The sequence below is a fragment of the Eublepharis macularius genome, chromosome 4, assembly GCF_028583425.1.
Source record: "Eublepharis macularius isolate TG4126 chromosome 4, MPM_Emac_v1.0, whole genome shotgun sequence".
NCBI lineage: Eukaryota > Metazoa > Chordata > Lepidosauria > Squamata > Eublepharidae > Eublepharis > Eublepharis macularius.
The window spans coordinates 7,941,108-7,953,691 of NC_072793.1; the positions used below are offsets into that span (position 1 = coordinate 7,941,108).

The 12,584-nt window shown below is 44.9% G+C and overlaps 1 protein-coding gene across 1 annotated transcript in view; it reads left to right on the forward strand.

Moving 5' to 3' along the window:
* CERS5 (ceramide synthase 5) overlaps positions 1 to 12,584 on the forward strand; it is a 78,142-nt gene that overhangs the window by 38,414 nt on the left and 27,144 nt on the right. The window contains exon 2 of the mRNA XM_054979010.1: positions 4,578 to 4,683. Within this exon, the coding sequence (XP_054834985.1) occupies positions 4,578 to 4,683 (106 nt within the window). The remainder of the gene's footprint in view (positions 1 to 4,577; positions 4,684 to 12,584) is intronic.

Genomic DNA, 12,584 nt, shown 5'->3' on the forward strand with positions numbered 1-12,584 from the left:
GGTGTCATGTCTGTGCCCCATCCGTGCCATCATTTGATGCTGACCTGTTGTTCTGAACCAATGTTTCATGCTATAACTTGATATCATATTGCCAGTGCCATAACTGTTTTGCTTTCACAGGCTTATTGAAGCTGCAGGTGTCTTATCTAACGGCTTTTGAAGCTTCTGACCTTGTACACTGCTTGCTCCCATGCACTGCTGTGTTTCAGCTTTGATCTCCTGCTTTCTCAGTGTCTAGACTTGATAGTACAAATATGTGAGATGTTCTCAGGACGGGTTCGCACCAAAAGTCCTGTTTTGCTGATGGGAGGGGGAAGGAGGAAAGGTTTCCCCATCTGCTGCCATTCCTGTCAACCTGTTCTTACTGCTTAGTTGCTTACCTTGCTTCTGAGTAATTCTATGGACATATGTGTGGGACTGATCTGATTCCTGCATAAAACCTTTAACCAAGAGCCTGGATTCTTGCTGTGATGGTCCAGGGGTCTATCTGCCATAGCCTGTCATCCGTAGCCTGACAGCTGGGTTGGCAACCAACTGCTGGGGAGCTATCCTGTGCTTACTTCCTCATCACTCTCAACAAGCAGCTGGCGTCTGGTCAGGAGGCGTTCACTTTGCTGCCTCTCCTGCAGCTCCACTCGTTGCTTTTGTCAACGGCGCTCCCTGGGTGAAGCTGGAGGTCTGGGCGTCCTTGGCAGTGCTTCACCAGTGGTGTTGGAACTGGAGGGCGGTGGTGCTGCTGGCTCCGCTGCTGACCGAGGGCTCTGATCTGCCAGCCGCTGTTGCCCCTGATTGCCGGCTTCTGCTGTATAGGAGCTGGCTTGGCTGGTTACACGAGGCTCCTCTTCTCCCGAGGAGTCCTCACCTTCACTGAGCCCCATGACAAGATCTTAGAAATTAAGCGGGGTTGGCCTTGGTTAGTAATTGGATGGAATACCTCCAATGAGGACCAGGGTTGTAGACGCAGGAAATGGCAAACCACCTCTGTTAGTCTCTTCCCTTGAAAACCCCAGCAGAGGTCCGCCACTACCTTGTGTTGGCTCATTCACGCATAGCACTAGCATTCTAGCATGCACAGAATGCACAGAAATGGGCCAATGTGCATGGTAAATTATTTAAATATGGGATTACATATCACTTGTGTCACTTCTGTGTCAGTCTCTGCCAACTCCTGATCTGTGTTTATGGAATTGACAGGGCATGTGCTACTAGCAATCTATTAGAAGCATGGTGCTTGATGTCCCCCCCCCCCATGATGAATCTTTGTGTTAAAAAGGAACAAAAAGCAATGTTTGAACTGTCCTTTAGGTTCTTTTCTTAAAATCATTTGCTGGGAATTGGCTCCAATTCCCCTTATTAAAGAACTGTGTTTTGAACTCCTGCCCTAGGCAATAGAATTATTTTCTGTTATGTATTTTCCCTTTGTTCCACTCATGAGGTACTATTTAGAGAGAAGAGAGTTCTAAAAACTTCACTTATGTCAGTAAGCTTATTGAAATTAGGGGCATGCGCTTTCCCAGTGTCACACATACATAGCAAGAGAGAGTATTACCAGAGTGCCTGTTACGTTGCTCCTTAAGAATCCCAAGTTGGATTTTGACTAGGTCAGTTGAAAATTTTTATTGGAAGATGGTTGTTGTGGATTTTCCAGGCTGTATAGCCGTGGTCTTGGGATTGTAGTTCCTGACGTTTCGCCAGCAGCTGTGACTGGCATCTTCAGAGGTGTAGCACCAAAAGACAGAGATCTCAGATCTCTGCTGGCGAAACGTCAGGGACTACAATTCCAAGACCACGGCTATACAGCCTGGAAAATCCACAACGACCATCGTTCTCCGGCCGTGAAAGCCTTCGACAACTTTTTATTGGAAGTTGTCATTCAGAGGAATTGTTCTGAGAAGGGTAAAATGTGGGATTGCTGGATATCCCTTTTTCTTCCTATCTCAGCCAATATTCTGAGTGATGAAAGGTAAAATTAATTATTTTAAAAAATCAAGCCCGGAAGGTCCCCCCGATTAGCATGAGGGATATTTTGTACTTTACCTACTGTGTAATGTTCCTCTTGTTTGTTTTAATTTAAATGAATTTAAATATTATTTTGGGCTGTTTAATTCTACTTCCATTGGATTCCTTGCTATCAGAAAATATGAAATTTGCTGAAACTGATGCTTGTAAATTCCTTCTCATAATACTCTGTATAATTGGATTTTTGTTGTTGTTGTTCGTATGTTGATCTGTTACGTGTTGCTGTATTGAATTGTTGTTTAAAATAAAATATTTTTTAAAAAAATAATACTCTATGAGAAACACAGTTTAAAATAATGTCTGATCTGGTTGAAATTCATTCTGCAAATGCCAGATATTCTGGGCAGAAGTACTTAAGTATAGGGGAATACTTACATGTACAGTAACTAAAGATGAATCAGTTGTACTGAATCCTGAAACAAAATTGTTTCTTCCTCTCAAAGCATCCACTAAACGCTTACAGTGAGTTCCATCTACCAGTTCACTGGTGGCAAAGATTGTTTTGGTAGGACTTTTGTTGCATATTCATGCTAATTCATGGAAAAAACATAAAACATTATCAGGGAATATCTTATGCTTGTCATTTTGTCAGACTGACTTTTTAATAGTGTATTATGCACCCAAAGCAGTGTGCGTCTCTCCTCTACTTCTCTCCCCTACAACAACAGTGTGAGATAGTGAGATACTTTTCAAAAATATTGAAAAGTACCGGGCCCAAAACTGAGCCCTGCGGCACCCCACTGGACATCTCCCTCCAATCTTCCACAGTGTGGAAGGGCTGCTCATTAAATTTGCTGATGATACCAAATTGGGAGCGGTAGCAAACACCCAAGAAGATAGAATTAAAATTCAACAAGACCTGAATACTCTTGACAAGTGGGCAGCTGTGAATAGGATGCAATTCAACAAAGACAAGTGCACAGTATTACATCTGGGCCACAAAAATGGGAAGCACAAATACTGGATGGGGGATACACTTCTGGGCAGTAGTATATGTGAAAGGGATCTCGGGGTAAGAGTGGACTGTAAACTAAATATGAGCAGTCAGTGTGATGTGGTGGCAAAAAAGGCTAATTCAATCTTGGGTTGTATCAAAGGGGCCATAGCGTCGAAATCGCAGGAGATCATAGCCCCTCTCTATACTGCCTTGGTCAGGCCGCACCTGGAGTATTGTGTGCAGTTCTGGAGGCCTCACTTCAAAAAGGATGTGGACAAAATCGAGAGGGTGCAGAGGAGAGCAACAAGAATGATCAGGGGGCTGGAGACTGAGCCCTACGAGGAAAGGCTGAGGGCCTTGGGAATGTTTAGTTTGGAGAAGAGGAGGTTGAGGGGGGACATGATTGCTCTCTTTAAATATTTGAAAGGCTGTCATTTGGAGGAGGACAAGGAGCTGTTCCAGTTGGCAGCAGAGGGTAGGACCCGAAGCAGTGGGCTTAAATTACATGCACAAAGGTACTGGCTGGATATTTGGAAAAAAATTTTCACGGTCAGAGTAGTTCAAAAGTGGAATCAGCTGCCTAGGGAGGTGGTGAGCTCCCCCTCACTGGCAGTTTTCAAGAAGAGGCTGGATGAATACTTGTCAGAGATGCTTTAGGCTGATCCTGCACTGGGCAGGGGGTTGGACTAGATGGTCTGTATGGCCCCTTCCAACTCTATGATTTTATGATAGGTTAGGCTGAAAGATTGAATGGCCCAAAGTCTCCCAGCATGCTTTCTTGCAGAGAGTGGGGGATGAATCCTGGGAATTGGAGCTAGACACACAAACCACTAAACCACACTGATTCCTCTTTAAGCCTCCTTTGCTGTTGAGTTGAGCTTGTTTATTTCAATATAAGATCAGCTTTAAAGGACAATTTAAACAGAACTGAAAGGTTTTAGTTTTCAAAAGAGATTTACTTTCCACATGTTAATTAGTTAAAACAAGTGTTTTAGATGGGTGAACTCTTGCTCATGTTGCTGTCAAAAATGTCCTTTGAGATATTAAGGACATTAGAAGAGCCCTGCTAGATCACACCAGTGGTCCATTCAGTCCAGCATCCTAGTTGCCCTGGAGGGCCAACGCACAGCAGACCTTCCCCTGCTGTTTCCTCCTTCATTGCGTTCCTGAGGTTGATGGCCTCTGAATAGCTAGCGTGGTTTCCTTTCCTTTGCTCGCCATGGCTAGTGGCTGTTGATGGACCAGTCCTCCATAAATCTGTCTACCCCCTTTTAAAGTCATCTGTGCTCATGGCCATTACTGCCTCCATTGGCAGTGAATTCTACAATTTAATTATTTGTTGATTAGAGAAGTATATCCTTTTTCTTTTGTCTGTACCTATTACTTGTCAACTTTATTGGGTGCCCCTGCATTCTAGTATTATGCAAGAGGAATAAAAAACTCCCTCTATCCACTTTCTCTACTCTATGCATAATTTTATAAACTTCTCTCCTGTCCCCCTACCATAGCCATCTTTTTTTCAAAACTAAAAAGTCACAGACTCTTCATGTCATAAGTGTTTTAGATACGTTATATGTTTATGTTTTGGATTTTTAAGCTTGTTTTGGTATTTGTTTACCAGGTTTATTGCCAAACCATGTGCCATTCGATTTGGCGTTCAAGACAGCAAGCCTCACAGAGCTCAACCCAATGCAATTCTAGAAAAGGTGTTTACGTCTATCACTAAGGTAAGTAATGCTTCAGATTTTGTTTGAACGTTCGTCTTTCCTCCTTCTCATTGGTCCTATGTAGGCTGGGAGAAATAAGCTTATTACTGAATTGTTTTTACTGAATTGATTTTATTTCTGTCTAGGGCTAGCACAGGAGAAACAGCTGAATCCAGTAAACTGTTCTTATTGAGAATAATCAATAGTGTCACTTCCTTATTTTACTGCTCTAAGTGTGTGTTATCCTGAAGTGGGGTATATAAATCAAATTTTGTTGTGGTTGTTATTATTAACAAGCACAACAGCATTTATCATAAAAACAGCAGGCTGGATTTTGACATTGTTTTTTTTTTCTTGACGAAGCAGAAGCTGGTGTACATCCAAGAAAATTAAGATTTTTAAAAAATTCTTTACTGAATAGATCCTGCCCATGGGAGCTGCATTGTTAGTTTGTTTTTTATTCTTGTAAACCCTTACTATTAATTTTACTATGTCTGTTAGGGATAGCATTCAAACAATGTTTCTGTTTCACTTTGTTGACCAAATTTGTTTTGGGAGAGAAAGGGCTGATACTGATTTTACAAAATAATGAGTGTACTATATATAGTATACTCATTAATATATATACTATTTTGCGACTACAGATTAACACAGCTAAGTCGTCTGGATCTATTGATTTTACAAGTGCCGAAGTGATTCTGAAAATATTTCCAGGGAAAACTAGACAAGTTGGAGCCTGACATCAGATCAAGTTTTGCTAGCAGAATTGCATGTGATCAAAAGGAGATCTTTGATCAGATATTACAGATGTGAAGGCTTGAGAAAAAAAAATCCTTTTTTCCTGGAGGACTGTTTTTCATTTTTTTAAGATTGCTAAATTGGGAAATTTGGGGGAGCTTCAGAAAAGAAACACTTCCTACATTTTTTTCCCTTGAAACAAGTGTAGTGCTTTTAAAGATAAAGTTTACTCATTCAAAATAGATCTCATGAAAGTCTGGAGGCTGCTCCCATTTTTCCCCGTGGAAACTTTGTGGAGCACTGAAAGAAAAAAAAAACTGCATGAAACGTTTGATTGTGTTTTGGAATTAGTGAAATGTGCAATTTGCCACTCACTCTTACTTTAGTATTAGGTATATTTGCTTCTAGAAAATGAAGGCATTTATGCTTTTTAAATTCCATAAATACGTCAGTTAATAAAATTGTATGTGCTATGTGTGTTATAAATGGTGACCTTTATGTTGTTAAAGCAGCAAAATGGGTTTAGATTTGATGGGAAAGTAAGCATGCATATATTTAAATTTTTCCCCAAATCATTTTTTTCTAGAAAAAATGGTGGGAGGAGGGTTTTTCCCCATTGCTTCAAAATTTTCTGAGAAGTTTTCATTTCTCTCAAATACAAGCGGCTAGAGGGGAAAGAACACTTCAGTAGCATTATTGCCTTTGATAAACATGTGAAATGTAAAATAGGACTCAAATCACTAAGGAGTCCAAAAATAAGACGCAACTTGACTTGGTAGGGGGAAATCGAGATGTTACAGCATCCACTGATCCAAGCTGTGGATGCCAATGCCATTTTTAAAATGCTTCATGGCACCTTAAAAAATGCCACGAGGGTCCAGTCCTAATTGGGTCTGCAGCACAGTGGGACCGGGTGGTCTTGTCCCTTCCCCTGCTCTTTTTCAGGTGCCATTTCAGCATTTTTAAATGGCCACATCCAGTTCTAAAATGGTGTTTTCATCCGTGGGGTGATGGATGATGTACCTATGGATGATGTAACATCTACTTTGGCCCTAACACTGAAACACATTTGATTGCACACAAAATGTAGCTGTCACTGAGAGAAGAGAGGCACCCTTGTCTGATGGGTGAGTCCTCTCTTTGGGACAGGAGGTGAGGTCAGAGCATAGTTTCCCGTGATGCTCCCCAGTGGCAGGCACCCTCTTCCCTCCACAGCAGTTCCTTCCCACTGTGGTAAGAAGTGCAGGGGAAGGTCGTGGAGCTCTGCTTTGTGGTGCTCCTGGGCCAGCATCTTTTGCTTCATGGTGTTCCTAAACTAATTTTTCCCTCAGTTTTCTTCACACATATCACCACTTCACACTTTTCTTCTTTCCTACTAGATTTCTGCCTCTTTCTACTGGCCTCCTTCTCTTCCTCCTCCTTTTCTATATACTAAATTTAAAATATAGCTCTTTTTACAAGCTCTGTCATTTATGTCTTGGTTGAGGTGATGGCTTTGAGGCTGTATTCTTAAGAAGCCTTCAATTTCTCAGTGGAGAAGCTTTCACAGGACTCCCCTGTGCTTCCAAATGGTTGATGTCAGGTAAGGTTATCAGGTTACTGGCAACAAATCATCTTGGCTGATCAAGGCAGCTAGAAAGGCCTCTCAGTTCAGAGCTTTGTCTGATTCATGTATGCGTGAAGTAGGCAGCCTGCTTCTTGGATCAGAGTGTTTCTCAAGCAGGGGAAAGGAGGAGCAGCATTTTGAGGGGACATTTTGTGGAGCCATGAAAGAGGAAAGATGAGGAAAACCCTCTGTAGATGGTTTCAGGTGGGTGCCCATGTGGGTTTCAGGTGGGTCTGCAGTAGAAAAGCAAGATTCAGATCCAGGAGCACCTCAAAGACCAACTAGATTTCCAGGTATGAACTTTTGAGAGTCAAAACTTGAAAGCTCATACCCTGAAAATCTGTTTGGTCTTTAAGGTTCTAACAGACCTGAATGTTGCTCTCTTACTTTTTAAATGGAAATCCTTCATTCCACGGAAACACTGCAGTGCATCCAAACCGAGATCTGCCCAGTGCCGTCTTCTTCCTCAAGGAGATCTTTCCCATTTAAGTGGAAGCTTCTTTTTCCCACCCCGCCCAGTGGCGCTCTGCATCAGAACATTTTTAGAGACGTAAGCACAAGGGTGCCATCTCCTGTTCTCATATGATCTCTTGCCATATGACCTCACCATCGCTACATCACTCGCATCTACCTGTACAACAAATTTTGATTTTCGTTGGGGTGTCTTAGAACGGGTTCTGAGGTAAACAGTTGTTTTAATTGTTCAAACGCTGTTTGGCAGTTCTTTGTCCATTCCAGTCTAGCACTAGGCTTCACTCCTTGCGGCCCCTTGTTTTCAATAGATCAGTCAATGGCAAAGAGATTTGGGCAAAATTTTTTATGAAGGGTCTATAGAAGTTTGCGAATCCCAAAAATGATTGCAATTGCCGCCTAGTTTTCGGGGGATCCCACCCCACCACTGCCTGAACTTTATTAGGGTCCATTTTCAGTCCCTCGCCCGAGATTCGATAACCCAAGAAATCCAACTCCTGTTTATGAAATTCACATTTAGACAGTTTTACCAGCAGGTGGTGGCCCCACAGAGTCTTTAGTACCTCCCATACTAATTTCACATGTGATTCATACTTTTGAATAAATTAAAACGTCATCAAGATAAACCACCACCCCTTGTACCACCCTCTTGTAGGACCTCTTTAATTTGAGTCATAAAAACTCCCAGAGCCCCTTGCAATCCGAAAGGGTCCCGAGTGCACCTTGAGTCAATTAAAGCTCGCACTTGGATGTGGGTTCCCCTCCCGGAGTTAACTAACGTAACTGGTACATAAAACAGGGCCCCTCTATATCTCATCTCCTCAGGTGTGGGTTTCTTTCACAGCAGGTCGTTTGCATTTTCCGCTGGTATGGGTAGGCCCTCTTCTTCCCCTGAAGGGTCTCCGCTCGATGCCTCCGATTCCTCTCCCACCTTTAGGCCAGTTTCCAAATAGGAGCCTTGTGGGACGGCTTGGTCGTAGGTGCTAGGGCTTTCCCCGTTGAGTGGCTCTTCTCCATGGCTTCTTTCTTCCCGCTGGGGCAATCTGTCACAAAATGGCCTGATCCTCCATGTTGTAGACACACACCCCTCTTTAAGTGGATGGCCCTCTCCGTCTCTGGTGAGCGGATCTTGGGTAGCTCTTTTGCTCCTGTTTCATGGGAAGGTCTGCGAGTTCCAACGTGATGTTGTATTTTCAGGAGCTTGACCTCCTGGTCTCAGTTTTCTACTTCACAAGCGAGCTGGATCCATCCTAAAATTGTACTGAGGTCATCTTGGACCAGGGCCTTTGCCATCAACTCTGGGTTCAGCCTTGCTCAGGAGAATTCGGTTTTAATTCTGTCTGTCCAGTCTTGTACTTTGGCCACATGTTGCCTGAATTCTGCAGCATATTCACGCACAGAGCGTCCGCCTTGCCTAATCCGTTTGAATTTGGTTCTGGCCCGCTCCTCCTCGAGGGGGTCTTCCAGCTGGGCTCTTAAGGCTCGTACGAATGCTTCCATGTCTTGCCGTTCCGGGACCTGCGCTCCGTATAGGGTGACATACCATTTGGCCACAGGACTCCCCAATCGGGAGCCTAGGTAGCTTACCCAGCTGTGTTCATTCGGGAAGGTGTGGGCCACGCTCTTGGAAAAACTCCTGCACCAGGAAGAAGCCCAGCTCCTCTGGGTCTCCTTCGAAGCAGGCATCCAGTTTACGCCACCCCTGAGGTGGTGGAGCCGCAGGGGGAACAGCTGGTGGGGCGCCAGGTGCTCCCCAAGGGGGGGAGCTGCAGGAGGAATCACTGGTGGGGCGGCTGGTACTCCTTGGGGTTGTGGAGCTTCAGGGGGGATCACTGGTGGCCCCACGTCTCGCAGGCCCAGCCTAGGTTTAGTTCCATCTCCATCAGGTCCCGGGCCGACCGGTATCCCGGCGAGAGGCAAGCGCTGCATCAGCTCTCGTGGTTCTCCCATCACCTGCAGTATGCTGTCCTTCTGATCATCCAGCTTTCCCCGGGTGGCTCGCATCTTCACATGGACAGCTTTCCAACCCCCTGGTGCTTTACAGTGTTGCGGGTTGCTTTGGTCCAACTCTGAGACATTGTCTCTTTTCTTGTCGTCCTCTGTTTCATCCTCATCAGATTTGACGGAAGGAGTTTTCTTGTGGTCGATGGTTCAATGCCATCACCCTTCTTCTCTTCGTCTTCTGTGCCGTCATCATCAGATTTGATGGGCCTTTCCTCGTGTTTCACCAGTTCCTCAGGTTTCACCAGTTCCTCCATCAGGTTCAATGGGTCCATCAGTCTGCAACTGAATAGTTTGCCTCGCCGCCTTAACTTGTCCTCTTGACTCTCCAGTTTTTGGGGCGCCCACTTACACAGGGTGGTCAACAGCCAGTTCTAATGCATCGCCCCAGATTTGGGAATCGTCCCAGTCCCTCTCCCCATCGAGCCTCACTCCTGGGTGGGGAGGGTGGACGACTTCTTTGGTATTTCTTTAGGTCCTGTAGGTCTCATCTGTCGTTGTGCAGGTAGCGGATATCGAGCCCTTAGTTCCAAAGGAACAGCAAGACTTCTGCCAAAATGTCAGGCTCTGCCGGTTAGATCCACAGTTACCTCACTGCAGACACTTCAAGAGTCCAGTTAAAGTTCTTTATTAGAGATCCATCAGTATCAGTGCGCTCAGACAGCAGAATTGGCAGAAGTGACGTAAAGGGGAAAAGCAATGTTAGTTATAGGGCAGAGTTCCTGCCTTGGGATAAAGACTGTTAAAATTTAGGCACGCAGGGCCTAGGAGGTTGGAGGGGGCAGGAGAGGGGGAAGACAAGGATGAGCTCATTTCATGTCTCAGGGAGATACGGCTCCGGCCGGCACTTCAAGGACACTTTCCCATGCCAGTCAAGAAAGTGAAAGTAGCCACCTGCAAGATAAGCGATTCACACCTACACAGAGGGTTCTTTACACATTCTCAGAGGTTCAGAGTATCATAGGCACACATGGCAGATAAGCAGGGAGAATCTGACAGGAGGTCACAAGGAGCTACTGGGCAAAGAGGATCATGGTAAAGTTCCACAAGCACCTTTAAGCTCATGACTTGTAGAATCAAATTTAATACAATTGGTATTCATTTCATGCGTAATAGTGCTCACACATAGGGGAATTCCGTAAGTCTCAGCTGAACCCTGTGCAAAATATAGTGCCCTGAAATGGACACATTACTCCAGATGAATTATGATTATTTTTGGTTGTTGGGGGTTTTCCGGGCTGTATTGCCGTGGTCTTGGCATTGTAGTTCCTGACGTTTCGCCAGCAGCTGTGGCTGGCATCTTCAGAGGTGTAGCACCAAAAGACAGAGATCTCTGTCTTTTGGTGCTACACCTCTGAAGATGCCAGCCACAGCTGCTGGCGAAACGTCAGGAACTACAATGCCAAGACCACGGCAATACAGCCCGGAAAACCCCCAACAACCATCGTTCTCCGGCCGTGAAAGCCTTCGACAATACATGATTATTTTTCATGATTAGGATGTCGTGTTTCTGTTAATGAAGCCTAAAATATCATTAGCTCTGAAACCAATCTTCATTGTTCCCTATGGAGAAAACTAGGGGGGCTTTCTAGGTGGCTGGGGGTGGCATTTTGTAAGTAAAATGGACCTGGACTTGACTGAACCTGATGCCTGCACCTAGAGGAGACTAGTTTGAGAGTGATTTTTTCCCCCTTTGGGGGGATGGAGAATTTTTCTTAGTGTGATTCTCTGGTGTGAAGTTATTCCTCTTTCATCAGTTTGTGTATATGAGGGAGGCTTCAGTTTACTTCCAGTTGCAAGAGTGTCCCTTTTGTGTATTTTGTGTATTTTAAATTAAATTTTTCTTAGTGCAATTCTCTGATGTGAAGGTTGGTCCTCATAGGGAACAATGGAGACGAGCATTGGATATGGCCACCTTCTTTGCGGAGGCATAACATGGCCTCCCAAAGTCCAATCTTTCTGAAACTTAGATGGTTGTGAGAGGAGGGTTAAGAGAGGGTCCCCTGCAGGTTTACTGCATTTTGTTTGCAAAATGCCACCCCCATCCGCCTTGGATTCCCGCCCCCCCCCCCCGTTTTCCCCGTAGGGAACAATGGAGGACAGTGGTGGATAGGGGCACCTTCATTGGGGAGCCATAACATGGCCTCCCGAAGTCCAAACTCCCTGAACATTGAGTGGTCATGAGAGGAGGGTTAGGAGGGGATCCCCTGCAAATTTGGGATTATTAGGGAAGAAAATGCCCCCCCATGCCCCTGAATAGCTGGGAGCAACATTTCCCATTGGAAACAATGGCTGAATCTTCCCTAATAACTCCAAAGCGGTTTAAATACCCAAACCTGAAGTAGCAAGTCCCTTTGGAATTCAGGTTTTCCTGAATTTTCCCCCACTTCGGGTAACCCGAAGCAGGAAGCCTGAATATCCCCCCCTAGTTTTAACTACTTTGAAAGGTTGTTGTGAGACTGGTCCTGATGAAGGCATTCTTGGACCCAAATCACCTACATAGCTACTAGCTGATGCTTGATAGGGTGGTGAATTTGCCAGTCCATTTCAGTCTGGATTTAAGCCTGGTCTGGAGATGGAAATGGTTTTGGTCACCTCCACTAATGTTCATGGCAAGAGGGAAGGAGAATGTGTCCTTGTTGATCCTTCTGAACCTCTTGGTGGCTTTCAGTCCCATCAACCAAAGTATCCTCCTTGACTAGCTGGCTGGGATGGGAATAAGGGGCACTGTGCTTCAGTAGTTCTGCTCTTAGCTTCACCGGCTGATTTGGCTGTGGGGAGGGACTACTGTTCCTTTGGGGATCTATTTTGTTCCTCTAGACTGTTTAACATGTAAATAAAACTGCTGAGGGAGATTGTCCGGGGGCTTGGAGTGAGGCACCTTCAATATGTGGATGACACCCAGATGTGTTTCTCCTTTACAGCTGATGTGGGTGGGATTGTGAAAGTCCTGAACAGGTGCTTGGAGAATGTAATGAGGTGGATGAGGGCCAGTAAACTGAAGGTCAGCGTAGCTGAGACTGAGGTGCTGATGGTTATTGACAAAGCTAGTGAGGAACCAGCCTGTCCTGGAGGGGGTTGCACTCTGCCTGAAGGAGCAGGTTGG